Genomic DNA, 27,346 nt, shown 5'->3' on the forward strand with positions numbered 1-27,346 from the left:
TGCTGGAAAACGGTAGACTAATTATCTATTTGGATAGAAGGTTACAAAAACAAAAGCTGTTTTCCTGGTCTCCTTTTCAGTCTCTGACTCATGGACATATGAGGCTGTCATATTTTTTCTGCATCCCCCACCAACATTGCACACTAATCAATTTAAGCTGCCAGATACAAAAAAGAAATAAAGTATTCTGCCACCAGAGCATTTGTACAGAGCAAATGAGACACTACAGCCTGCTTTATAACTTTAAACCTATACAGTAGACCAGCAGGAGTTATAGGTTGTTCCTACCTTGCTAAGTAGTGTTTGAAAGGACATTAGTGTTCCAAAGGAAGATGTTCTCAAATAGTAAAGAATGTTGGAATTAGCATATATGTGTATTAAAAACACTATTAATGGCATTACTTTACTTTTCAGCATCCCAAGTCTCCTACCTTCTCAGCCAAGGAGATAGAATTACTGTGGTAAAAATAACAGCTATTAAGCAGTGTTTGAGCTAAGCTGTTTTCAAGTGCATGTAAACAGTACAGACAATGTTATATTTCAATATATAAGGCTATATAAGGATTATGAGATGTACTACTATTTTTTCAAGATCGTTGGTGCCATAGCAACTAAGTATTATACATTTATAAAGAAGTGAGTCAGAGCGCAAACTGATTTCGAACATGTCGGTTTATTTGGGGATGAAGTGTTTTTGCATCACTGACTCTGATGTCAGCTTGCATTGATGTCAAAACATCTTCTTTTGCCTTAGTGGATGTCTCTGAAATGAATGCAAGGAAGTGAAGATTGATGGATATTAGAAATGTGAAACTGAGCACCCCCTATTAAGCTTTCCTGTCACGTCATGACAATATTTATTGATATACATATTCAAGTTTGGTAAGATTCTTTAATAGGCCACTTAATATGATATAAACTATCTGTTGGTTAAGTATTCATTGAGTGTATAGATTTCCTTTAATATCAAAATGACATTTTATATATCGGTTACACCTTTAGCTTGTGCTAGAGCCCTTGGCTGCCAAGTAACAGCAGTAATAAGGCCCTAAATCCTCAGCTGGTGTATAGGACTGACTGCTATTAATGCATTACCCTTATATTATTATATATCCTAAATTATTGCTAACATGAAAGAGTACAGGAAATGCCCACATTTGTACAAGATGTGTAGAAACTTAATTAAACTATACTGCTGTAAATACAGATTTATTTGTCACAAAAGCTAATAAACAGACATTTATGCATATGTTCCTGTTAATATTTTTGCATGCACAAGGAAATTAGGACATTTACAGTTTTTTTTCAAATGCATTAATTTAGCAATTACACACACATATTTTTGAAAATGTACAATTCTACATTACATAGGCCAGATCTATCATCTATCAGATGTGCCTCACAGGTGTTACAGGCGCTGCTACAAATATTTAGCCAGGTCTGAAATGCATTATTTCTTAGGAATAACATTTGTGTTGCAGGAGGTATATATGTGCATATCTGACTGGTATGCAAACCTCTCTTCTCTTAGCTATAGTGCATATATATCATATTTTCATTATTCCTGTCTTCTCTTTCAGAAAATTGCAATATGTTTTGAGCTCTGGATTCAGGCGTTGCTCTTTCCTGCAGGCAGTCACACTGTTAGGCTGGTAGTGATAACCTAAGGACAAGAGAATAAAAGGCAGTCCCTTTGCAGCCTGTCTCCTGGTGATGTGCCCGTTGCTGCCTATAATATGCTTACCAGTGACCAAGTATATACAGGTTCATAGCTTAGTATGCAGAGTTGTCACTAATATCCTACAACAGTGCTGTCCAACTGGCGGCCCATGACCCCCCTCTGTGTGGCCCCCCACCTGTCTGGCTGCTTTGATGGCTTACCTTTGTGTAAGCTTTAAATGGTATCAGTACTGGCCCCCTGCATGGTTAACACCTCATATTCAGGCTGTAAACCCCCTGTATTGTTTAAAAATGTAATCCCCTGTGTTGTTCACACCTTTTAATCCCTACATTATTCACCCCCTGCAGTGTTCACACCTCAGGCTCAGGCTGTAATCACCCACATTGTTCACCTGTTCACACCTCAGAAACCCACAAATAAACCCTGCACACTATAAAAAGAACATATCCTATGGTGGTACTGCAATTAAAAAGTTTTTTAATATATAGTTATTGTGCAGACTGTAGGAGCAGTGCCAGCATTGCATCACTGTAGGCTGCCTGTGTGTGCCATACTCTGCCTGCCCTATGCTGCCTGTATGTGCCATACACACAGGCAGCATAGGACAGGCAGAGTATGGCACACACAGGCAGCATAGGACAGGCAGAGTATGGCACACACAGGCAGGGTAGGGAAGGCAGAGTATGGCACACACAGGCAGGGTAGGGAAGGCAGAGTATGGCACACACAGGCAGGGTAGGGAAGGCAGAGTATGGCACACACAGGCAGGGTATGGCACACACAGGCACGGTAGGGCAGGCAGAGTATGGCACACACAGGCAGGGTAGGGCAGACAGAGTATGGCACACACAGGCAGGGTAGGGAAGGCAGAGTATGGCACACACAGGCAGGGTAGGGAAGGCAGAGTATGACACACACAGGCAGGGTAGGGAAGGCAGAGTATGGCACACACAGGCAGGGTATGGCACACACAGGCACGGTAGGGCAGGCAGAGTATGGCACACACAGGCAGGGTAGGGAAGACAGAGTATGGCACACACAGGCAGGGTAGGGAAGGCAGAGTATGGTACACACAGGCAGGGTAGGGAAGGCAGAGTATGGCAGGTTTTTACTGTACTACCATCATTAATATGGCTATGGTCATGCGATAACATGGGTGTGGTTTCAAGTGGGTGTGGTTTTAAAAAGGGGAGTGGTCAAAACTAGTTTCCATTATCGGCCCTCCTCCATCAAAAATTCTGGCCCTCTGTACCACAGAAGTTGGACAGCACTGTCCTACAACATGCAAGGCAAAGTTTTATATACAGTGTTGGGTCCATCACTATGTATAATATATTGAGTAGTATCCAGTGTCCCATACAATACTGTACACAAAGCTGTTTCAGTTGGCAAGTATAACATGGAAATAGTGACAAATTGAAAAGCATTTTATGTAGAAGTAAATATTCAGTAAGTTTGTTTTAGTGTGGCATACTATGAGTACTGTAAACAAGTTTGCTGTCTAAATCTTCTCTGATGTCTGCTGCATGCCTGTAGACATTTTATCCCTGCCTTGCACACTATATTTTGAGAGCCACATAAATTAATCTCATATGCCTTTTGTAATTATGCCCTGCACCCTAACTTTGTGGGATGGGGGTTCCACAAATGCCTAGCTAAGTGCATGCAGCCTATCTATAACTATTTGGTGAGCTGTATGGTTGGACAAACTAGGTATCTCTACAGTAACAAGCAGTTTTCCTCCCTATGGTCAAACCAGTTAATTTCTGGTTGTATGTATTTTAAGAAATGTTTATAAAAGAAATGTTTGTTTGGAGTTAAGTTATTCTTATATTTCTCATTGTGGATCCATATTTGGTGAGTTAAGCTGCAAGGAGAGGCATAGGCAATGTCTCCTTGTACAAATAAGATTGTACTTCTATACTCAAGTATTTCAGCAATCGCTGGATAAATATGTGCTGTAAAAAGGTTCTGCCTTATCTATGGACTAATTTATTTTTATATCCTTCTGGGATTTTTTTTAGATAGGGAGGTTGTGAGACTTCTACAGTAGCCCTCAAGATATTCAGCTATATTGTATGGATTTTCTACTGCAATGTGCGCTATTTCAGTCTACAGTGTGTTTTGAGGTTACAGTAGAGAAAGATGGCCTTTCAGGCAAATGACTATTTAACCTCTTCATTAATGCAAAGTTATGAAGACAATTCTCAGAAAAAATAAGAAGTCACTGTCTTACCTTAACCTCTCCTCTTCTTTTTTCCGCAGACTGAAGTCTCGCTGGACCACTTGAAGGACATGTTCCGCTTCATCCTCTGTCAGGCCAGAAAGATCCAGTTTCCTTCCCATATTTATCCTAAATTCAAAGCAATTAAAATCACTCACAGTTGGAGAGTTTATCGCTATTACTTTTATACCTTTTAAGAAAATAGAGATATTTTTTAATATTTAATGTGAGCATTTAGAATTTGCAGGAATATCTGTGCTGTTAGAATCACAGTCTGACTTATATTATCTTTCACTTTATAGGGAAAAAATGCTTGCTTTATGGGAAGTAATAGAAACAGAATTTATAACATTTACATTTGGGCGCAGTAGAGCAGATCTCGCAACTAACGCTTTAGTACTTACAGAACAAACCTATTGCACTATAAATGACTCAAATATAACAGCCTGTTGTTCAGGTTGTACAGCAATCATAGGTCGTTCTAGTTAATACATGAAAAAGATCTTTTTGAATAAAAATGGCTTGATGGAAAAATAGCCATATATTCTCTGTGGTTTGAGAAAATAGGTTCTCAATAAAGCATGAAATGGCTCTGTAAATATGGCTAAGCTTCTAAAATAACTCAGACAGAGAGTGACAGAGACCACAAATCAAAACAGAGGAAAGCTGAACAATCCTGAGGTACCAGCTTAAACATCTCACACTGCAGCTCCACCTTTCAAGGGCTAGTGCCCATTAGCAAAAGCAGCTGAAGGATTCTTTGGTGAGACTGCAGCATGGTAGTACTATTCCAACTCATTATTTAATTTTCTAACATAGGTAGACTATTGTATAATGGCTTGCTTGTACTAGAAAAGGAGCTAATGGGTTTCCAACAGTACACAGATAATACCCCTGCATAAGGGGTAACTGCCTCCTGCCAAAAAAACAGTAACAACAAAAAAGTAAGGGAGCAGTTGTATAGTGGTAATCTAATTATGTACCTTGCAAGGACTAAACTAAATAATAGATTTTTAATGATTAAAACAACAGACAGAAAGTATGTTCAGCACAAAACCTATTCAATGAATGCATGTTGAACAAGGGATATACTGTCCCTTTAATATGTTTGTTTACTAACCCCAGTGCAGAACCTATAAAAAAGCAGGAGGCAGGTGAAAACAGGGAAAGTTTAATATCTTTATATTATATCTTTATAATATCTTTATAAGCATCTTTAATTAATACTTGGACCAACACAGATATCACCTGTATTGTACAAAAAGCTACCTTCCAGTCATTCTATTTGTCATTTCAAAATATCAAAACATTTCTTTCAGCCTGTACAATAACAAAGAAATGATAAAATTGGGTGCAACATTATATATAGTATCTAATGGTAGTTATTTCATAGAACTTGCTTTCTTCCTGTCAGAAAAGTGGCAATTCTAGATAAAAGTCACAAAGAATCAAGGCACTGTCATTGATTCTCTACTGAAGACAGAAGAAGTGTAATTTATCATTCAGCTACCATTTAGTCCAATCTTTACAGAGTCCAACCTTTACAGTCAAATGATAAATATCCCCAGGATTTCTATTGTTTACAGTTACACTCTGGGTGTATGGAGAGGCCTAAATAAGATGTGACCCTATTATAAAAACTTCTATAAAACTCTCCCAGGGGTCTCCTCTGTACTCCAGAGATGGTGCCTCACAGCTTATATATAAGTATATATGAAAGGTGATTCTCCCGTGAGATCCTGCCTAGATTTGTGCACAGATTGCTTTCTTCTCTTTGGCACTAAAGGCATTAAACATCTAACACATAAACAGAAGTATGTCATCCCTCCTGCTGTTTTATTACAGATCTATGTTGGCAAACCATAATTCATCATCATAATTTTCATACACAGTGCTTTACAATAATATTTTACAAACAAGTGACTAACAGTAAATTAGCAAACAGGGGTTGCTGCATGACAGTGTAGGCACTTAAGGACCTTGCTCACAAGAGCTTACAAAAGTGTACACTTAAATAAGTGTACAGCAGAATGGCTCACATAGTACAGTCGTTTAAAACTTTCACTAGAGGACCAGGTTGCTTGGGTTAAAAGGGGAAGTAAGCACTGTTGCTTGGACATTCTTACTCCATTCTTACTGAATTCTTCCGGATTACAAATCCAGATATATTTCCAGAAATATATATAGATAATATATATCCAGAAATATATATATATTTCCTCCTGCAGGCAACTTTGCAGGACTGGAAAACTGAAACGATGCGTAGGCATTTCAAAGAGATTAATCACAAGTGGGCGACTAATCTCTCTCTGTGGGACATTACCCTAGAAGTTTGGGTGCTTTTGAATTTGTGAAGAATGAAGATACTACATAAATAACAACTTCTCACTAATAATGCTACCTACAATCATGCTCTGATTCCACACACTTCCCACATTTTCATTCATCTCACTATGAGATAGCGATAGCATCAATGTTGTATTAGCACCCAGCGATAAGTGTGGCTAAAAATAATGTGTTATATTGAAACAGCAGCTCTCTCTGATTATTTTAAGGAAGTGGCATGCTTGTTCTAGTAACCTAAAGATAAAATCCTTTCTTGCTCATTTCCACTTGTCTTTAAAATTGAATCAACTACTGATCATGTCCTAAATACTTTCCGTCAAGGAAAGGCTTTTAGCTTGATTGCACAGCAATGGAAAAAAGGAAGGAAGGATATAAATCTCAGAGCGGGATACCTAAAGCGATTCACCCACAGACAGAAATGCTTTTTAACAACCAAGTGTATGTAAGAAAGAAACAATAATGCACACAAATACAAAATACTACTGAAGTTTTTTTTATAAAGGCCACTATATATATAAAGTGCTCAAACAGCACATTTCCAGTTCAGTTGGCTTTGCAATGACCTTTTTATAATATAAAAATTTCATCAAATTCTAGAGGTATATGTAGTTTAAGCCCTAACAGGATTTTTAGGTTATGATTCTTAGATTATACAAGTTATTATTTGAACAAATTTGAATATGTTTGAGAGGGCCCAGATACAATACAGTATTTGCCCAGATTTAAGGATTTAATATTTGCCCAAATCGAATCATTAGGGATCTGGAGCACCCCTAACTACAAATGCATTCTGGCAATTTAGCTACTGTATATGTACATTGACCCTCTATTCTTTTTTTGCACTAAAATATTCCTTAACTAGATTTTATGATGGAGGGGGCATAGAGGCAATCATATTTACTATGCTTTAGTAAATATATATACAGTAAAGTATAGTTATTAAACTTGCTGTTTATTAAAACTTTTCTGATTAATACAATTTTGATGCATAGTGGTTAGAAGAAAGTAGAGTGCAGATATCATGAATGCTTGGTTACACATATGGTACTGTGCTAAATTGGGTAAACTACTTACAATCATAACTTGGGTCATCAGCATCCCTTCTCCCCTACAGATCAAAATACAGTGAAACCTCAATTTTACACACCCCAGTTGTATGTTTCCCTGCATTTACACTATTCTTTTGTGGGCATTTGCCTGATTTTACATATTCCCAGATTTTACACTATATTTTCTGGTCCACTGAAACACGTTAAATGGAGGTTGTACTATAGATTCATTACACATTTTCTACCCCTCCACCACCATCATCAGGAACAGGAAATAAATGGAATGCTGATCCTGCTTGCAATATGTTTTGTCTTCATTTGCTACAAAGCATAAATATTAACGTCTCCTACCATCAGTTAATTTGCTTTGTGTGTTTGCTCATTTTAATTCAAAATAGTTCCAAACTCTTTTTCCATTTCCACTGTTTTCTAATAGTATAACACAAATAGTGATTTTTTATTTAAGTTTAATTTTACACCCTTTTCATTTCTGTACATCTTGCGTGAATGGTGGCATATTTACACTCACTTTCCATTGCAAACCCAAAGCATGCTGGGAACTGTGGTTTTAGGAATGTTGGCTATGTAACATTAACTAGATAAAAAAGAATTGTATGATTATTGGCTTGCTGCTATCTACAGTGTATTACTGTCACATATATCATGGTTTCTGTTGAAATGCAGTAAGTTGTATAATAAAGGTTACTTGTCTTCTGTACTAACCATTGTGTGCCAGACACTCATTGTAATCTATAATAATTTAGAGACATATTGGACATCATCCATCTATGACACGACTTTTAATTAACTGACCTCTCCATTGGCTAATATTTTTATTTAATGGTCAGTGATACTGTATGTATAGAACAACAGCTAAATAACCTGTCACACCAAGCTCCAGATCACAATGTCAAATGCTTTAGAAGTTTAAAATAAACATGAAAATATCTAGGTTACTGGAGGGCCAAGTCTAATATAAATCCACTTTTTGTATACAAGTATGCAGATCTGAAATGACTAGTAGACACTCATAAAGCTATTTTAACCATTCTATACAGAATATATCCACATATATCACAGTTATGGCACAGTGCTTTACTACACTTATTGAGCTGGAAAAAGGAAAATATTATACATATATTGCCATACTACACTAATATAAATACCATACTAAGATAAATAGTCCGTGTTAAAAATGCCACGCTCAATGTGGCTCTTTGAAGCTATAATTTTATTGTTACTTTTTATTAATCATTATCCTGTTAAGGTTTTCTCCTATCTATATAACAGTCTCACATTCAAACCATTCCCTGGTTGCTAAGGTAATTTGGACCCTAGAAACCAGATATGTTTCTGGCACAAACCCTTTTTATTGAACTCATTTTTAACAAAGAGTATACTGTCCCTTTAAATTGGTACCCATACACTGCTTTGGAAGAATTTACATGACAACCTGATGGATGGATAACCAGCGTCATGATTTCATTTGCAGCTTACACATCAATAAACAGCCATACACCAGATGCCTAAAAATGTTAAACGGTCTTCTATCTACAACTTAAAAATAGCACAATTAACTGGCTTATTCCACACAGCACAGACCAAGTAACTGCTACTTTGACTTTTGAAATAAACTTTAAAAGCAGATCAATTGTGTGTTAGCGGTTGAAAACGCTTATCAATTACTTCTCTTTGTTGTGGGGGAGCTGAAAGGCACTGGAGGGGTCAATCAGCACTGGGGACTGACTGATATTATACAAAAGAGTGCATTTGCTGCTGTGCCTTTTTAAAGTGCTTCCAAAAAATATAACTTCCAGAAATTTCACATTCATTTCCTTTTCAGACAATTCTGTCGAAAGAATAAAAAGATAACATGCAAGTGACCGGTCGTAGCAGCCCTATTTAAAGTTTAATGCTTCCACTGATTCTTTCAGTCATTGTACATAATTTCTGGGGGATAGTTAGTGCAGTAAATCAGGAAACCAACAGGAAAGCAAAACCATTTTGTTCTGTTTCGGGAGCATGATAAAAATGTTGTGCTTAAAGCAGCAGTTACTTCATTTAATTTCACCAACATGTTTATAATTTATACAAAAGTATTTTTTTTCAAAATCTATTTAATTGTATTTTATCCAGAGCAAAAGTTTCACCTGTATTGCTGAAATACAGGTGAGACTTTTGCTCTGGATAAAAAACAGCTCCGCATCATAAGCAATTAATACTATTTTCGTCTTTAGTACAGGTATGCTGCACTACCTGGGCCCGGGGATTCTTAGAAATGGGAAAGGATCCCCATACCATAGTCTACTAAGATCATTTAAACATTTAAAAATAAACTAAATAGGATTGTTTTATCACCATTTGGATTTATACTTTATATCCTTATAAAGGAACTGTTTAATTATTACAGAGAAAGAGAATCAGACAAGAGGTTGATTCACTAAAGGTCGATAAGTTTTATTGCACGCTTTTTTGCGTAAAAATTGGCACGAAAAAAACGCGCGATTCGCTAAAGTATTACACATGCGTTACGTCGCATAATGCGTGCGTTAAATTTCGCGCTACCGTGTGTGTTAATTTTAATACTAACCCATGATTCACAAACACTTAGACGCGCTAAATATCGCATTTGTCTGTGCAAAAATTAACACCTACTTGGGGCAGGGGGTAATTATAGAAAAGTACAGTTAATGAGCTTTTGGCAACACAATATGGACTTTGCAATGGGATTTATTCAAGTTTGTGTTGGCCCTAGAGTGATGCAGCCTCCAGTTTGCAGGGAAATGGTCATTTTCATAAAAGTAGTTTTACGAAAGTAATGGCGTGTATGGCTAATATGGCGACTATTTGTGCGCGATGCGTTAATTAGCGGCCGTTCCGTCAAATACCGCACAAAAATAGTCTTAATAATAACGCAAACAGCATCGCGTCTAAATTAATGCAAATATACTTTTAGTGAATCGTGCGTTAAAACGCAAAAAATTAGACACGATAAAATTTTTAACGCATGCTATAAATAGCGAACGTTTTAACACATCAACCCTAAAATGAGAAATACCTGCTTAAAATGGGAGATGGCCTTCCATGAGGTGGCGATTCCACACTTGAATCTCTTCAAAATAACACCCCTTGAAATATGCAGCCTCTTAATTTTTTTAAAAAAAAACATGCCAATAAAAGAGGATTGACTCATATTTGTAGTGCAGAAAAAAGTGACTGCACAAAAAGCGACTTTTTGCAAATTTTTTCTTTAATAAATCGAGACTGCAGTTTATCAGAGCACAGGTCACATGGCTGTAGCACCCTGGGAAATGAAGAATACAGCTAGCTCCATTTGAAATTTTAAAATTAAATGTAAATTTAATGTAAATTTGATTGCGTTTTTTAAAAAACTGATTTTAATGCTGCATTCTGCTGGAGAAGCTGATGTGTTTTGGAAAAAACATGTTTCCCCATAATAGTATTCCTTTAACATTCATGTTAAAATACCTGCAATATTAACATTAATTTGGATCACCATAATTTAACTCAAAAACATTTCAACATTTATGCAGCTTAGTTACCTTCAAGGTAATATTACAGGCAAAATGGAAATAATTTGAAACTAGGACTATTCGCTTAAAATGTATGCTATGAAAAAAATGTCCTTCCTCTAATTCAGAGCTTTTTGAATATCAGGTATCTGGATAAGAGATCCCATATGCATAAGAGTCTGGAAAATTACAAAATGTATAACATCGGATATTGCTCTAAGCATCTGTTAAATTGGTCACTAATTATTCAATTTAAGAAATCATTGATTCTATATATGGAAAGTAATGTATTTTCTAAGATTTTTGAATATTTGGTTGCTAAGTAAGAATCCATATCACATATTTGTTTCTCATTTGAACAAAAATGGCCCCCGTATTTTGAGAATCTCAAAGGAGGTCTGCTAGGTGGCACTTGGAATGTCACTAATGGAATCCAGACATCTTTAAACTAGCCACAAACTAGGCACTCAATAACTGTAGGCAACATAGTCAATAAGCTGCAACCTTGTACTGGCAGAATCTCTCAAAAGGCAAAATCATGATAGAGAGGATCAAGGCAAAAGTAAATGCCAACACATTGCTCCAGAAACTTACTGAACAACATGATTTGGAAGTCACAAAATTTTCGTATCTAAATGATCGTAAACAGCGGGAAAAACTTTCTGATTTTGATTATTTTGTGCATGATTTTGGAAGCCTCCCACAGGGAGCTCCAACCTGGCCAAAGGAAAGTCACGATAACGAAGCTTGAATGAATCTGAAACTTTCATACTCAGCGCAAAGTACGGAAAAGTCGCAAAAAATAAGCACAGTACGAAAACTTTAAAAAAAAAGTTTTTTTTGTATTCAGAAGCTATCATACTTTAATAAATGAGCCCCTTGATCTTTTAGGTGAAAAATTGAGAGCCAAACATATCTACACATTTCTACCAATAAATATAAGAGATTTTTAATAAAATTAAAGAAGAATCAATCTCCCTGATGGGAAGCACAAACACTATAAGGATAAACAATATGCTGGAAATCCTATTCCAATCTATTCCAAATTCTCCCCCTTCAGGGCTGCTGTGAAATTCATATGGCAAAACACACACCCAAGGGCAATACATGGATCCTACAATGCAGCTGAGCTTAATGGGATATTAGACACAATGACATTTTTTCTAGGACTGACCCAAAATGAAACTTTTTGAAGCAAACTTAGCTTATCTAACATGACCCTGTGACATAACATCCCAGATTTACCAATCATATGTTGTTGTTCCTCACAGATAAGCCTCCCTCTACAACAGAACCTTCTGTGCTAAATGCCACAAAATTATTACTACCTCTTTATGGAAAGGTTTCAGACCCACCGTCTACAAAGGAATAGATCCAAACAATCCGAGAAAACAAAACTTGATTGTGAAAAACCTTTCAATGCGACAGAAAAAAATATGAAAATTGGAATGAAAATGCTCAGCGACTTAAAGCGGACCTGTCACCTTAAGAAATCATTTCAAATTGTTTTCTATTGTGTTTGTCAAGCAAAATAAACTTTACTTACACTATATAAATTATTTTTATTTTATTTTCCTCAGCCTTGGAATTCACAAATGCAGCAAGCAGGCCGGCACCATTTTGTGGACACTGTTATCAAAGCAGGCACTGCATCCTGTCAAAATCTTGTTTCTGTGCCAGAATGGGGGGACCTGATGCCCATGTCCATACACTGGTTACAAAATTACATGGTGCAGAGGGAGGGGGAACGTGAGGAGGGCAGAGACATCTAAAAGTTTTTGAATTGAAAGTGAAAGTAACTCTCTGCCCCACCTCTATGCCTAAGGCATAGAGGCGGGGCAGGCAATATATGATTGACAGCTGGGATTTTTAAATGCCTTTATAATGGGTATGGATGTGGTAATAACAAAATGATATTGGGTTTCTTGTTTCATTTGAAAAGGGCTTTTATTATACAGCTTTTTATGTCTGGGTGACAGGTCCACTTTAAAGCTACTGAGTATCTGAAGATTTCAAACAAATTCTATTTTTTCAGTTTATTAAAGAATTTGAGATTTTTTAGCTTGATTAGAAACGAATGCAACATTGTTGTTTCCTTTGCAAGCACAACACACAATCTTGATTATTCTGTTACAGTTTTTCTATAAATATGCTAGCTCTCAAGAAAGCAAATCATAATTGCAGTAAACCAGTTGTACAAATGTTGTCACAATTGTTGTCCCTCAAACTTGAAAACTGTTAAATTGTTACATTAGCCTCCCTGGTACCCTTTACCCACCAACCGCTAACTTGCCACCCCCCCCCCACTTGTACCCTTTTTTGATATCTTGACCTCCCCCCCCCATTTTTTTTTTCTCTCCCTCTCCCCCCTTTTTTCCCCTCTATATACCTTCTTTTCCTTATCCCAGCTGGTACATTACAACACTCATCTGTTCCATATATGTAAATGGGTTATACATAATCTCGTGTCCTTGTATTTCTGAGTGACAGATCTGGGTTAATGTATCTCTGTGTGGTTTATCACAGACTGCAAAGAATTTCAGAAAACTGCAATCATAAAACTAAAAGCTTTAAAATGACAATCAATTAAAAACAGAGCCAAGAAACTGAAAAAAGGTGGAATTACTCCAGCCTCTAAACATAAAGGAGAAGGAAAGGTAAAAACTAAGTAAGCTTTATCAGAAAAGTCTATGTAAATACACCCATAAGCACTTACAGAGTCCTCTATCAAAAAAACACAGGATTTCTTGTCTCCTTTTTTGTAAACATGTTCTTATGGTATCTGACTTCTTCTCTCAGAAAAATCCTTCATTCCCAGAGCCTGCCCAGTTCTCTCCTCTCTCCCCTCTCCTTCTCCCCCCTCCTATAACAATTCATAAAACTCACTCCCCCCTCCCTAAGGAATGTGTAATCTGAGCTATGCAAGCAGGAAGCTATGAAGACCAAGCTAAAATGGCAGCTGCAATATTAAACAAACAGAGAAAGCTTCTAGGGCTGTTTACTCAGGTATGGTAATGCTTTCTGCAGAATAAATATAGCATTCTAGGTGGCCTTAATGTGGTAAATCTATTGGTAGTTGAATGCCAAAATGACTTTCCTTCCCATTTAAACAGAATCCCTTATACTGGTATGTTGATCTGTTCCTTATGAAGGCTGCAGCCTGCACATGGTTACACAAATTACAATTTATTTGCTGAGCATTTAAACAAATATTGCAAAAAGATGTAATTTTAAAAGTATCTATGGTCAACGTTGAGATGGGCTTTCAAAATAAAATGGTTGGTCACAGGAGACCAAGAAGGCAATGTGTTCATTTATTTTGTCCAACAAAGCAAATGCTGAGAGAACACCTACAGTAGATAGTAGCTAAAAGGCTAAATTACCACTGACAAGAGAGCCTTGAATTAAACATAACATATCTGAAAGCTTATGACAAAGTGCCTGGATGCAGATGCTTAACAACTAGAAAACCTTATATATTAAACACTATATATTTAGCATATTAAGCATTGGTCATTGTGAGGTAGATAAGTAAGATTACCAGTAAAAACAACCGCCCTTCACCTTCTGTTTTGTTAGCAGGAGTCCATTTTGCAGGGGGATTATCTGTGCACTGGGAATCTAATCATTTAGTACCTTGCAATGACCAAACATGGAGTAGCTTCAGATTCATTGCTTTCTCTGTTTAGCTCAACAAAACACAAATACTATAGATTTCTAATTAAAACAATAGCAAAAAAATATGTTGAGCACAATCACTAATGAGTATACTGCTCCTTTAAATCAATTTGCTTTGGTGACTTTACACAGTGCTATTAATCCTCTAGATGACAAATTGCTAAATGTGGCAACATGCAAGGTGCTTATTTACTAATGTTAACATTTGTTTCCAAATATTGAACTTTTTGTTTTATTTTTCCCATAGGAAATATTGTTTTCACAAAATGTTCTATTAGTAAACTAAATTCTGATTGAAAACATGTAAAAAAAAATTTATTTTCTCCCAAGCAAGACTATCCCATAAGTGGGTAATCTGTTGCAAAAAAACATTTACATTTGTCATGGAATTGAATAGATCTCCTCACCCCAGAGAGGGTGAAAAAAACCCCGAGGACAAGTCAATAAATGATTTAGGAAACATGAAAAAAGAAAAAAGAAAGATAAAGAAAAATCACATTTGCAAAGAGTCATGTCTGCAAAAAGTGAATTCAATTTACATTTCATCCCAAACTGAACCAATCATAAAGAGAAAAAAAAACACAACACAAATTTCAGTAAATCAACCACAAAATATTTTGCCTATTTTTTTAAAATGTACAGTTGTCTCATTTGTGCATTTTAATGAATTTAAATACATTGAAAATGCCATACATTATGCAATGGATAATAAATAAATATATAATATTGGATTAAACCTGTGAAACTCATATTAAGCACAATGTCTTCTAACAAGCCATGGCTGATAAGTTGCAACACACTTCCAGTGTCAGTTATCACTTGTTATATAGCACTTGTGATAAATGTTTGCAGCTATGTTAATTATACAATCATTATGGAGTCTGTAGTGTCAAGTACAGATCTACTGATTTGTTGTATCAATATTTTTAAATGCTAGCTAAAGGTGAAGATTCAGCTGGGAATTATCTTTTAAAAATAATATGTGCTACAAAAGCGGTTCCTGTTTTGACTTGACTATTAAGATAAAAATCCTCCTGTAAGCCCCACCATATCCACAATCTATCATGTGTACTGTGAAACAGGTGTAGCTATGGGGAGGGGTTACAAGGCGAGTTGTTCCTAACTAGTAGTAAAAATAGTTTTAATAATGTGGCAGTGAACACAACATGTTTCTGGCAAAGCCCTTTATTTGATAAAACTTCCCCAACCAGTGGCTCAGGGGCAACATGTTGCTCACCACCCCCTTTGATGTTGCTCCCAGTGGCCTTAAAATAAGTGCTTATTTTTACATTTCTGGCTTGGAGACAAGTTTTGGAAGCACTGAAACACAGTTTTCCACCAAGCAGAGCCTCCTACAGGCCAGCAGTGCAAATGGGGCTACTGAATAGACAATCACAGCCCTTATTTGTCACCCCAAAGAACTTTTTTCATGCTTGTGTGGCTCTCCAACACTTTTTACATCTGAGTGTGGCTCACAAGTAAAAAAGCTTTTACTTGTGTAGGTCATCACAGAACGCTTCAAGGAGTACATACCTTACCTTTAAAGGGGACATAGTGTGTAAAAACAAGAATGTGCCAGTGTATTATACTCTTTTAAATGTAGAAGGAAAGTGCTTAACAGAAAGGTTCGGTGTAAAAATAAAACTAGGTATATAGATTGGCTGTGTGAAAAAAAATTATTTGTAATATAGTTAATTAGGCAAAAAGGTATTCTATAAAGGCTGAAGTGGGCAGATGTCTAACATAATAGCCAGAACTCTACTTCCTCCTTTCAGCTCTCTAACCTCTTAGTTAGCCAGTGACTTGAGGGAGGGCCACATGGGACATAACTGTTCAGTTAATTTGTGAGCACGCAGGTCAGATTCAAAAGCAAACTAACTGACAGTTATGTCCCATATGGCCCCCTCCAATCTCCGATTGATTACTGACTGCAAGCAGGTTTCAGAGATGTAAAGGAGGAAGTTGTGTTCTGGATATTATGTTAGACATCTGCTCACTCCAGCCTTTATAAATTATATTTTTGGCTAACTAACTATATTGAAAACATTTTTTTGTTTTGCACAGCCTATTTACACTGAACTGTTGCTTTAAAATAAATGTGTTTTGGGCTGATTTATTGAAATTTTTAAAAACCTTGCAGTTAGGCTGACCTGATAGGTAACTGAAGCCTGTCTTCGCTTGTGTGACTGCAGGGCTGTGATTGGCTATCCCCCTCCTACTGTGCTTTTGGCATAGACTATTAGAACCCACCCTTTATTTGAAACATGGACAGGGGCCAGAAAGGATCTATAGGGGGCTCCAATAAAGGGGTTGTTTTTTAAGATAATAATAATTCATTGTCTGGCGCCATATATTATTCACTATTGCCTACAAGATTAGGAGGGGTTCACTCATGCTATATGTCTCCTTTAAACTTCTATAGCTACTGCTGTTTGTACCATCGGCAAATGACAAAACCCTATGCTGAACTGTAGACTGTTTATGACTGAAAAGGATCTTAAAGGGGCTGTGCTTACTACTACTACACAACGGAAAACACCAAAGCTGTCCATACATGTAAATATTAGCAAGCAGATTGTTGTCTAAGTTAGCCACCCAGGTGATGGGCCATATTGGTTCTTTGCCCCTAAACCAACAATTGAACCATAGAAGAGAATGTCTAAAAACATAAGACAAAGAGCACATGTTAGTTCAAAGAGAAAAGACACATGTACCTGTTTAATCAAGATAGGACAGTGGTGTAACAATAGAGGAAGCTTTGGGCCCCCCTGTCCCCCCGTGATCCCCATGTCTGCTTCCTCTGTTTAACATATAAATCCCCGCTGGCTCCGAGGTAGGAGAGTGCACGGGGACCGGGGATTTATATGTGAATGGGCAGAAGCGAGGGGGATGCATCAGGGTGAAAGGAAGTTGCGTCAGGGCAGGGGCCTGGTAAGTTTGCTACTCTGCGCTGGGCCCCTTTCAAGATTTTTTTTTGCAGGGGAGCCAAGTGCAAAGTAGTTACACCACTGAGAGAAGACTTTCCGACATGGATACCAAGTCTCACCAAGACACTATCCAGAGCACCAATAAATAGGTTTAACACCTTAACAGGTTATTATACCTGTGTTTGCTGTTCCTCCTGTCCTGCAGCATCTCCCAACAGCTAAAGCTTAAAAATCCCATGTACAAAAGTCACCCTACACTTCTGAGTAAGAAGGTTAACTGGTTATTAGCATAAGTGAATTAGTCAAATGTATTCATCCACATAATAAGACGCCTGTGCTTGTGGGATGAGATTCTGAACACATTCGCTGCTGTACTGGCCTGAGGACAGGCTCGGGAACCAACGTCTTCATGAACACATCATTAGTCTTAATTACCCCTTTGCCAACTTTAAATTGAGTTGTCTAAGACAGCAAGTGCTTGCTACTGATTTAGAAAGCAATTTCCCTTTTCTTGTTCTATCAGTCCCCAGAAGACTGTAGTTCTCTACTGCTCTGTGTGTCCATAGACTCTGGGGTGGAAACAAGACCTTTTGGGTCCATGTACAAGACAAGAACTTGCCCCAGCCTTCTTCTTCAATCTAATAAAATATAATAGTCACCACTTTAATGCCCAGCAGTCCCATAGAACCTCAGGGCTATGGGGCAGTAATATTGACCACACTTTTGGCAAATGCAGTCTCTTGCTATGATAGTCTCCTTCCCACTAAATCATGTGTATTTTGGGGTGTGGGCTCAAAAGGGATGCACTGCGTTACCTGTGTCCTACTTTAAGAAGAGTGCCAGATTCAGCAATGACATTCACTATATTCTACTCAAGGATTCATATTAATTTTTAATCTGGCAAATGTGTGCGCAACAATGTGATGGAGCACAAAGGTGCTTGTAAACTTGGGGAGCAATGCATTCACAAGACATTAAAAATGCAGAAAACTGCATTTAGTCATCCTAAATAAATGGTTAAATCACAGTTTGTATAAAAAAAAATAGACCACTTGCCCCCAGATGCACTAAAACATGTGAATTCATGAGAGGAAAATAAGTACTGATATATTTTTTCTGTAACACAGTTATAGGATTTCCTATGTGCAACCAAGTACCAGAGATATCGTATAACAAAGCCGTAGCATTCTCCATTTGCTTTTACACTGTAATAGTAAAACAGCACCTTGTACTTGATGATAACAATGCTGGAGTATATTCATGCAAATCATAAATCAATCCTCATTTTTCATTTTCAAGCATAATACATACTCTGTATGGTGGAAAGATACCATATCTGTATCCAAATTTAGTCACTGAACTTATTATACCTGCATAGCTATAATAGTATCAGAACCCAACAATGAGAGGATATGGGAGAATGCTGTGAAATATCAAACTCAGTTCCCAGCAGCTTAGGGGTTCAGGTGTTGGTAGCTGCTGCGTGCAAACCTATGGCTATAATGTATAGTAATGAACACATACAGAGTATGGGTACTAAAAAAATCATTCCAAGGCTGGCACTGTGCATGCCCTTAGAACTATACGTGAATGGGTTAGGTGTGATAATGCAGCATCACTACGCAACTTCTCAGATCTATTTTGCATTATATTTCCCAATGCCTGCAGTGAAGAGGTGTCTAACACATCACACCTCCATTCACAGAGCCAAAGATGGCCCAAATGATTCATTTTTTTTTTTATAAAGAAATGCCTTCACCTGATTTTTGAATGTACTGCAATTTCAGCAGCAACAGCCAGTCAGTCAGATCAGAATTGCCTCCCTCTCCCATTCTTGTTTATAGCACTTTTCTAAAACATTTTTTTCCACACTTGTAATTCACTGAACTATTATAAAATATCATTATTGAAAACAATGTTGCATGTTAACAGCACATTAACAAAATCCAGTGACAAAAATAAACCACTTTCTCTTACTAAAAAGCTTGATGCATTGTATGTAATATCCTTGGCTGCTGCAAGGTCTGCAGCTTCTCAGCAAGCCCATGGGGACCTGGTAATTCCCAGCAGCCACTGTAAGGAGATTCACATGTCATCCATTCACTTGTAATTGCCATTTACTGTATTTGTAATGAGAGCAGGACCAGACTGCTATAATGGCACAAGCCCATGCCCTACACTGAGCTAGTGGGTGCCAGTGCCAGGCTAGGGTACCAGCTTAGCTCCCTGCTCCTCACCTTACAGTACAGCATGGCACTGCACCCTCCCAAGCACCCACATCCTTCCCAGTGGAAAGAAGTGGCCCCGCCAGCCACCGTCACTGACCTCCTCCCACCCCCTCCATGTAGATGCCAATAGAAGGGGAAAGGCAAGATGGTACCTGTGTGCCAGCCTAAGTTGGTAGATCGGGGAATCAGCAGGCGGTGTTGGGGTTCAAGCTGCAGCTGGATGGGGGGATACTCGGCGTTCTCCTACCCAGTCGGCTGCTGCTGCTACTGGCAGATGTATGACAAGCGGAGCCTGCAGACCCAAGTGCTGTGTGTGCGCACTGCAGCGCTGCTCCCTGGCTGGCTGGCCGGCTGGGTGGTACTGTAGGCTGCACAAGCGGGGTCACAATAGCGCCTGGCTACTGAAAGTCACCTGGGTGCCAGGGCACGGCCAATCAGTGGCGCAGGGAAGGGGCAGAGCCAGACAGTCCCCGTAGGAGAAACACTTGCATTGTATGAATGGCTAGGCATGTGATGTGTGTGCCATAGCAGGGCAGCTCCCTGTCATGTTTCAGGCGATGAACTACAACACCCAGAATCCCCCTTGCAGCTCGAAAAAGCACAGCTCTTCTGTCTTACGTTAGAATCACTGTTCATATTTATTTGATCACACTACATATAGAGGAAAACATGATGGTGGGCAGTGGTTTTTTTTTTATTTTTTTTTTTGCTGTGTGCATTTATACATATGTGTTTATTGGTATATTGATTGTTTTACCCCACCTCCAAACACATACACACGTATGTACCACATAAGGTATATATGTATGAAGTCAGCGTCCTGACAAGGGTAAAGTTAGATAAAGCCTCTCTGGCTAAATGCCCCTTATGTGTCACTGCAGCAGAATCTGGGCTACATTCTTGCCCCATTCTTAGCATTTCGGGGAATGGTTTACCCTATGCAGTGTGCTTCACATTAAAGAAGAGCTAAACCCAAATAATAAATTGATGTAGATGTGCTCCGAATGTTTTTATGAGCATTTTGCGATTTACATTTCTTTTCTTTTAGCAGTTTGTGAAATAGCAACAGAGGCATAACTGACTATACAAGAAGTACAGAGAAAGTGCATAGAAAGTTAGGATTGCTGGAACTCTGACCTTCAAAGCAAGCAAGTAAGATAAAAGCTTTGTATTAGCAGTCTAAAAGTGCTAATATCTCAGAAACCACTAAAAGTAGAAAAATTTAAATTGCAAATATCCTGAGAGAACTTCTCTGAATAAATTTAAATTAATTGTTTGGGGTTTACCTGTGTCGGACAGGCGCCCACCAGAAAACCTTAGACGCTAGGCCTGCTTTCCAAACTATTTTTCCTCCTTTCTTCACTCAACCTTTTAATTCTTCTAGTCTCTTTTATTTACATGCTAGCATCTATTCTTCCATCTATTTCTCCTCTTTCTTTTCATTTAGAAATAGGGAATGACCATGAAACAGGCCAAATGTTCAGGAGCAAGAGGGCCCACTTACACCTGGTCCCACCGGGAGTTTTCCTGGTATCCTGGCCAGTCTGACCCTGGGGGTTTAGATTTGCTTTAAGAACTGTTTTTTTAAGAGACTGGGCAAATGTATGTGCCATAGGAATATTCAATTTTATAACACAGTAGCTCAGATTTACTGTACTCAGGCTCCTACAACAGCAAGGGTTTGCCCCATCCTACTATCTGTCTAAATACACTCATTTTATTGGATTTAAAACTTCACTACCATAGCTGACCTTCCAGACTCCTTACTTGCCCATTACAGACAAGTGTTTTGGAGCATCTAATCTAATGGGTGTGTTGCACATTGTGGATCTCCTGCTTAGTTAATGCACTCCATGCCCCTATGGGTTGTTTATGACAGCAATCACAGTGTGCAAAGTGCAATTTTAAATGAAAGTCACAATGTTTTTTACCTACAGTGAAGCATTTTTTCTCACAATTCCAGCATAATTGTGGTAAAGTGGCGATGCACCAGATGCAATTGTCAATAATGTTGTCTGTGCCTGATTCTTTAGGCGCAAGTTTGCTGCTGGGGGAACCCTGTAGCTTATACCATATTGGTACCAGGGTGGTGCTAGCTCCAGGGTTCCCCTGGATCAATAGACGTGCTGCGCTAAATTCACAAGATGAGGCAGGACAGAAACAGCAGTGCAACTATTCTAGAGTCACTCAAGTACCCGAATGCAATATATTCACACATCGACTTTTTGCAAACTTTTCACAACCACAACTGTGCTGAGCATTTGTAAATGAACCCTAATGACTTTACTCAATGGCAAACTAAACATTTAAAATAAATAGCACAAATTATAGCTAACCTTTGACAAATAACTCAATGATAATTTTATAGCACCAGCTGATGGTTCCTTTTTTAATATTTGCTGGTATGTCAGAAAAAGTTGCTATCCAAATCTAGCAAGACAAGGTAGTGTTTAGCAATAGGTAAGAAAGATGCACTGTTACCTGCACAACAAACAGGAAAACACGTGGTTTTTGAGGTTTAAAACTCCCTTCTTTGGTCTAGCCAGGTCTAGCCTGGCCTGCCTCTGGTGGTCAGTCATTGATGCTCATATGACATGGGCAGATCTATTTCTGAACTGATTTACATTTAATTAGGAAACCACAAATGTGTTTTTGTACACTGTATATTGCATTCTTTCTGTTAATCAAGCTGCACTTCTCTGAACAGTATCCAAGCCTTAATAACAGTATCCCAATGGGCCTCGTACTCTGGGTACAGTGAAGCCAATACTTAAGATATAGGTATCATTAATAAAAACTGATTTGTACATAGGTACAACTATTCTTGCATCCATTAAATCAATCCGCATTAGCTTAAGCAGCAACTTTCTGGCACTTAGTTCTAACACTCAAATTTGTTATCTGTCTGCCACAACGCTGCATACAGTCAGTTTAGCTCCATCTTCTACACACTGGCGAACAGAGAAATTCTCAATATGTGGTCCTATAGACTTTCTAACTGTGGGTATGCAGTAAAGGGTTTTTACATTAATTTTTTCATTGGTGTTGTCAGTGCAGTTTTTTAGTACGAATATAGACTTATTTGTTTCTCGTTGTGGCAGTAGGGTACATTCATTTACGTAGAAACATTGTACAAAGTGTAATATTGAGCGCAATCTCCATGTTTTTTCTGACAATGCAGCATTTTGCCCACAATCCCAGGGTCATTTTGAAAGAAAATTGGCAATTTCTTTGGCGCAGTTGCACTGTGCCTCCTACACTTATGTTTGATTTTCCAAAATAGAAGCAACTTCACGTGCATTTCTTAATGTGCTAATTGGGAACAGTTGCCCCGAATATTTTCAAAGTCTGTCTGGAGTTATTTCAGGTGTTCAGCAAGCTAGTCACCTATGAGACCTATTCATTCGGCTCAAGTTTGCTGTGCTATTAAACCAGGGTGTAGAGGGTGGTCAGTAGGTGGCGGTAGCTCCAGGGTTTCCCTGGGTCAATAGGTGAAATAGCACTCCATTTGGAACAGATGACAGGAAGGACTTTGCAGTCCTGAGTGCAACTATACAGAAATGCAAAAAGTGTATTTTGACACAAATACCTTTAACGAATGTGATTGCTTACATAAATGAGCCTTAGTGAGTTTTAGACTAGTTATATGCACAGTTTTGGAAGATACACTACATTTACAGTTGAATAAAGCCACATATAGTATCTGTATATTATTTTTTGAATATACTACTGTAATAAAATATTCTTCTGTAAGACACAAATATAAAAGAAAGGGAATTTCCTTTAACAGGTTTCACGGAGTAAAGAGTTAAAAGATCATCAAAGGGAATAAATATGAAGCATTTAAGAGGGTGAACACATCGTGTTAATAAAGAAGCAGAAATAATACCATCTTCCTGACTACATTCTTCTGGGTTTCAGCTATCACATGCCAAGGGAAGAGAAGAACAAGTAACAAAGGGTCTCTGACCCCTTTAATGCAGAGAGGTCACATTATTTCTTCTTAGTGAGCTGCAGTTGTGCTAGAATGTGCAGTCACATGCTCAGGGCATTGTCAAGCTGCTATGAAATGGTTTCAACCAGACATTGTCTTATTAAATTATTCCTTTCCTGTGCTCTTTCAGGCATTTGTACTGATGGAAAATATGTACAAATACAAAACATAAAGAATCCCCTCTGCACTCCCATCTGCTAATACAACTCTCATCTGCAAACAGAAGTTATCATACTTTGTATAAACATATATAAGCCAGAGTTTCACTCTATACACCTAACCAACTGCATTTCCCAGGTATGGGATCTCATCTGAAAATCCAATATACAGAAATCTCTGAATTACAGGAAAGCTATCTCTCATAAAGTCTATTTTTGAGTTAATAACCCACATTTTCTTTAAATGATTGCCTTTCTCTGTAATAATAAATCTTGTGCTTTCTGCATATATTTTTATGAGTGAAAAACTATTTCATTGGTTTTGTTAAAATGTTTTTTAGCAGACCTAAGGTATGGTTATGCAAAAAAAACCTTATCTGGAAAACCCAGGTTCCAAGCGTTCTGCATAACAGATGCTTTTCTGCCAATTCTAGAAACATAAAGAGCAGTTCACCATAAGGGCCCTGTCACGTGGGGCATTTCATAGCCCACTGAGAAATCTGCTCTAATGTGGGTGATAACGTGCCCAACAATACCTGCCCCTTCACATTAGTTGGAATCACCACATGTAATGTGTTTGACATGCGGTGATTCCAACTTACTGTATGTAAACAGGCAGGTATTGCCGGGTACTTCATCACCTGTAGCAGAGGTTTTCCGTCCTGGGATAAAGCGCCCCAGGTGACAACTCCTAAACTTCTATTGGATTACTAGAGTCCCTTTTATCCAATCAACCAGTCACTGGTTTGAATGAGATAATTTTAAATAAATAGTTCAAGATAAGTAACAACAAAATAATACAAATCTAAATTATATGTAATCTTTTTGGTTTACAGACCTTTCTGGCCCTCAAAATAACTCCTATGGAAAACTACATCTCTCAAACATACTGACCCCCTCAAGTTTGCATCTTCACAATAGTAGAAGAATTAGTTTCCATTAGTCAGGCCAGGTAGCGATACAGGCCTCTTCTTTTCTATGCCAGAAAGCTTATTGCCAAATCATGGTTAGGACTTAATCCCCCAACAGTACAAAAATGGATATCCCTATTTAACCAAACCCTACCACTTATAAAAATAAGGGGACCCCCCTTTGATAGTTGTGAAGTGTCTGGTGGGAGGCAGGTCTGGGAGCAAATGGTACACAATAACATACATATAACTGAGGGACAACATATAGAATGATACCAATAGACAAAACTTGTACTCTTTATTATGAATGAGCTGTAACAATGTATAGATGTATGTAACAAGGTAACTCACCTCATCAACATTATACATCATTATCTTTGTATATGCATCAAACAGTACATAGAGAAATTGTCTACCCCTTCCCAATGTGTGTGTGTGTGTTTTCTTGTTTATTTTTTGTCGTATGTTTTGGAAACTAATAAAATGTATCTATGAAAAAAAAAATTTCATCCAAAAAATGTTTACATGCTCAGAGCTGGGGTAAGTCATTACAATGCATGGAAACATTTTAGGAAGCTGAACCCCGTCCATGCCATACAGAAAATTGGAGAATTTACGGTGCTGACACGTACTAGCATGCCAACATTGAGGTTCTGTATTTCTAAGTAAGTCAGGTAATTTGCAGTCTCTATCATACTGAACATGGGTGGCACAGAAAAACAACTTGCATAGAGGTAAGGTTATCAGTGGGGAAACTTCCGAATCTTTAAACCAGCTAAGGACAAAAACCCTAAAGAATAAACCCTGGCAGAATTTTATGGGAGATTTGTAGCTTTATTTTTAACACTGAAGTACTCTATTACAAACCCAACGTGTACTCTGTTGTAAATAGCTCACATTAATGGACATCTCTAAGCCATTTCTTGTTAATAGAATACACAAGAATCATGGCCATGAGCTAGTATACATATCACTATCGTCATTTATTTGTAAAGCATTAAACATTATCTGTAAAACTGTAAAATAGATGGTGAAAGTACAAATAATGCTGCACAAATGCAATGTAGGGTCCTAATTACAGGAACTTAGATTTGTATAATCGCCTAATTACAAGCAAACCCACTAACATAATGCAAGACAAGGGAATTATAAGGAGCAGCTGCCTTATTAGTCAAACTCATTTTACATCAGCATGTTTCCTAAATGAGCAATTATAAAAACTAAGATAGATTTGAATGGAAAGGACAAACCATTTTGCATATGTTCATTCATTTGGCCATCCCTGCTCACACTATAGGGCTTATTATGAAAACCAATTTAATTAAAGGTACTTGCATCAAAATGTGACCTTCAAACTTTCATAGATGGGAACCCTAAAGCTACTGCCACCTTTTGACTCAGCACACTTGCTCCAAAAGAATACGGCAGAAATGTCATTATCGAGCCAAACATCAGAAATTAAGCCCTATTTGCGAACCAAATGCAGTTTAATCCATTTTGGTGACTTGGATGCAACTGCGATAGGTGCAGCACAATTCAAGTGTCAAGACAATCACCTGTTTTTGTTTGCAATGATGCATGGAATTCTAGGGGAAAATGTTCTAGGGGAATGTTGCATTTTGGGAAAAAACATGGCGATTGTGCTTAAAATTGGAGACTGTGTCAAGGTAACTTGAATAATCTGTAAACAATCACTGAAAAGAATTCCTGTATAAAGCTACATCTTTATAAATATCCAAACATGCACAGACAGCAACTGAGCTCAGCTTAAGTGATGGGGGTATTAGACTTTGCTAGACAAAAATCATGCAATTTTGAAATATTTTCTATTCATCAACTTCTTGTACCATTTGAGACTTTTCCTGAAGCAAGAGTTGTTCCAGACCATTTAAAATTGCTCAGTATAATCAGAATTGTTTTGGGCTAGGAGCTGTGCCACATATAGTTAATAAAGTTCTCCATTCCCAAAGCATTGGATTTTCTGAAGGTGGTTGAATACTTTTAAAAAGAGAAAAGTAAAGCTAGTGAACTACTGTGCTAGTTTATTGAACAGCATTTCATAAATTATCTTGAGGTGATCCATGTAAAAATATAGAAAACAAGGTGCAACTGTGAGCAAGGACCAGTGTTGGACTAGATTCCAATATTACATACAGATGTCTCCAAATGCCTTTTTCCATGCACAAGGGAGTGGGAAGACCCTGCTAACTTGTATTCATGTTAATGGCTGCTCTGTTGGTTGCAAAATGAAATGACAGGCAACGCTTTTTCTAATTGTTTGTATTGCTAAATGTTATTCGATTTTTCTACATTGTTGCTTTCTGGATGCTGGAGTATCTTCTTAGATGTTTGACACAAACAGAACATACAAAAGTGTATAAAAACATGTTAGTTTGGTATCAAAAAGTATTAGACTCTAATGGCTTATACATTAAATACAAGAAGGGGCTGGATGGCTGTGTAGCAAGTGAGGGAATACAGGGTTATGGCAGATAGCTCTTAGTACAAATTGATCCAGGGACTGGTCCGATTGCCATCTTGAAGTCAGGAAGAAATTTTTCCCCCTCTGAGGCAAGGTAGAGAGGCTTCAGATGGGGTTTTTTGCCTTCCTCTGGAT

General features: G+C 37.8%; 1 protein-coding gene across 2 annotated transcripts in view; it reads right to left on the reverse strand.

Annotated features, from left to right (window-relative positions):
* The window catches only part of myrip (myosin VIIA and Rab interacting protein), a 185,788-nt gene extending 165,605 nt beyond the window's left edge, over nt 1-20,183 (reverse strand). Inside the window, exons 1-2 of one of the 2 annotated variants that reach the window (XM_031904076.1) lie at nt 19,819-20,183; nt 3,918-4,034 (exon numbers count right to left, since the gene is read on the reverse strand). In XM_031904076.1, coding sequence (XP_031759936.1) covers nt 3,918-4,027 — 110 coding nt within the window. In that variant the 5' untranslated portion in view covers nt 4,028-4,034; nt 19,819-20,183. The remainder of the gene's footprint in view (nt 1-3,917; nt 4,035-19,818) is intronic. The other variant, XM_002938306.5, reaches the window with a different exon arrangement.
* Between the last annotated feature and the right edge of the window lie 7,163 nt (nt 20,184-27,346).

The sequence above is a fragment of the Xenopus tropicalis genome, chromosome 6, assembly GCF_000004195.4.
Source record: "Xenopus tropicalis strain Nigerian chromosome 6, UCB_Xtro_10.0, whole genome shotgun sequence".
NCBI lineage: Eukaryota > Metazoa > Chordata > Amphibia > Anura > Pipidae > Xenopus > Xenopus tropicalis.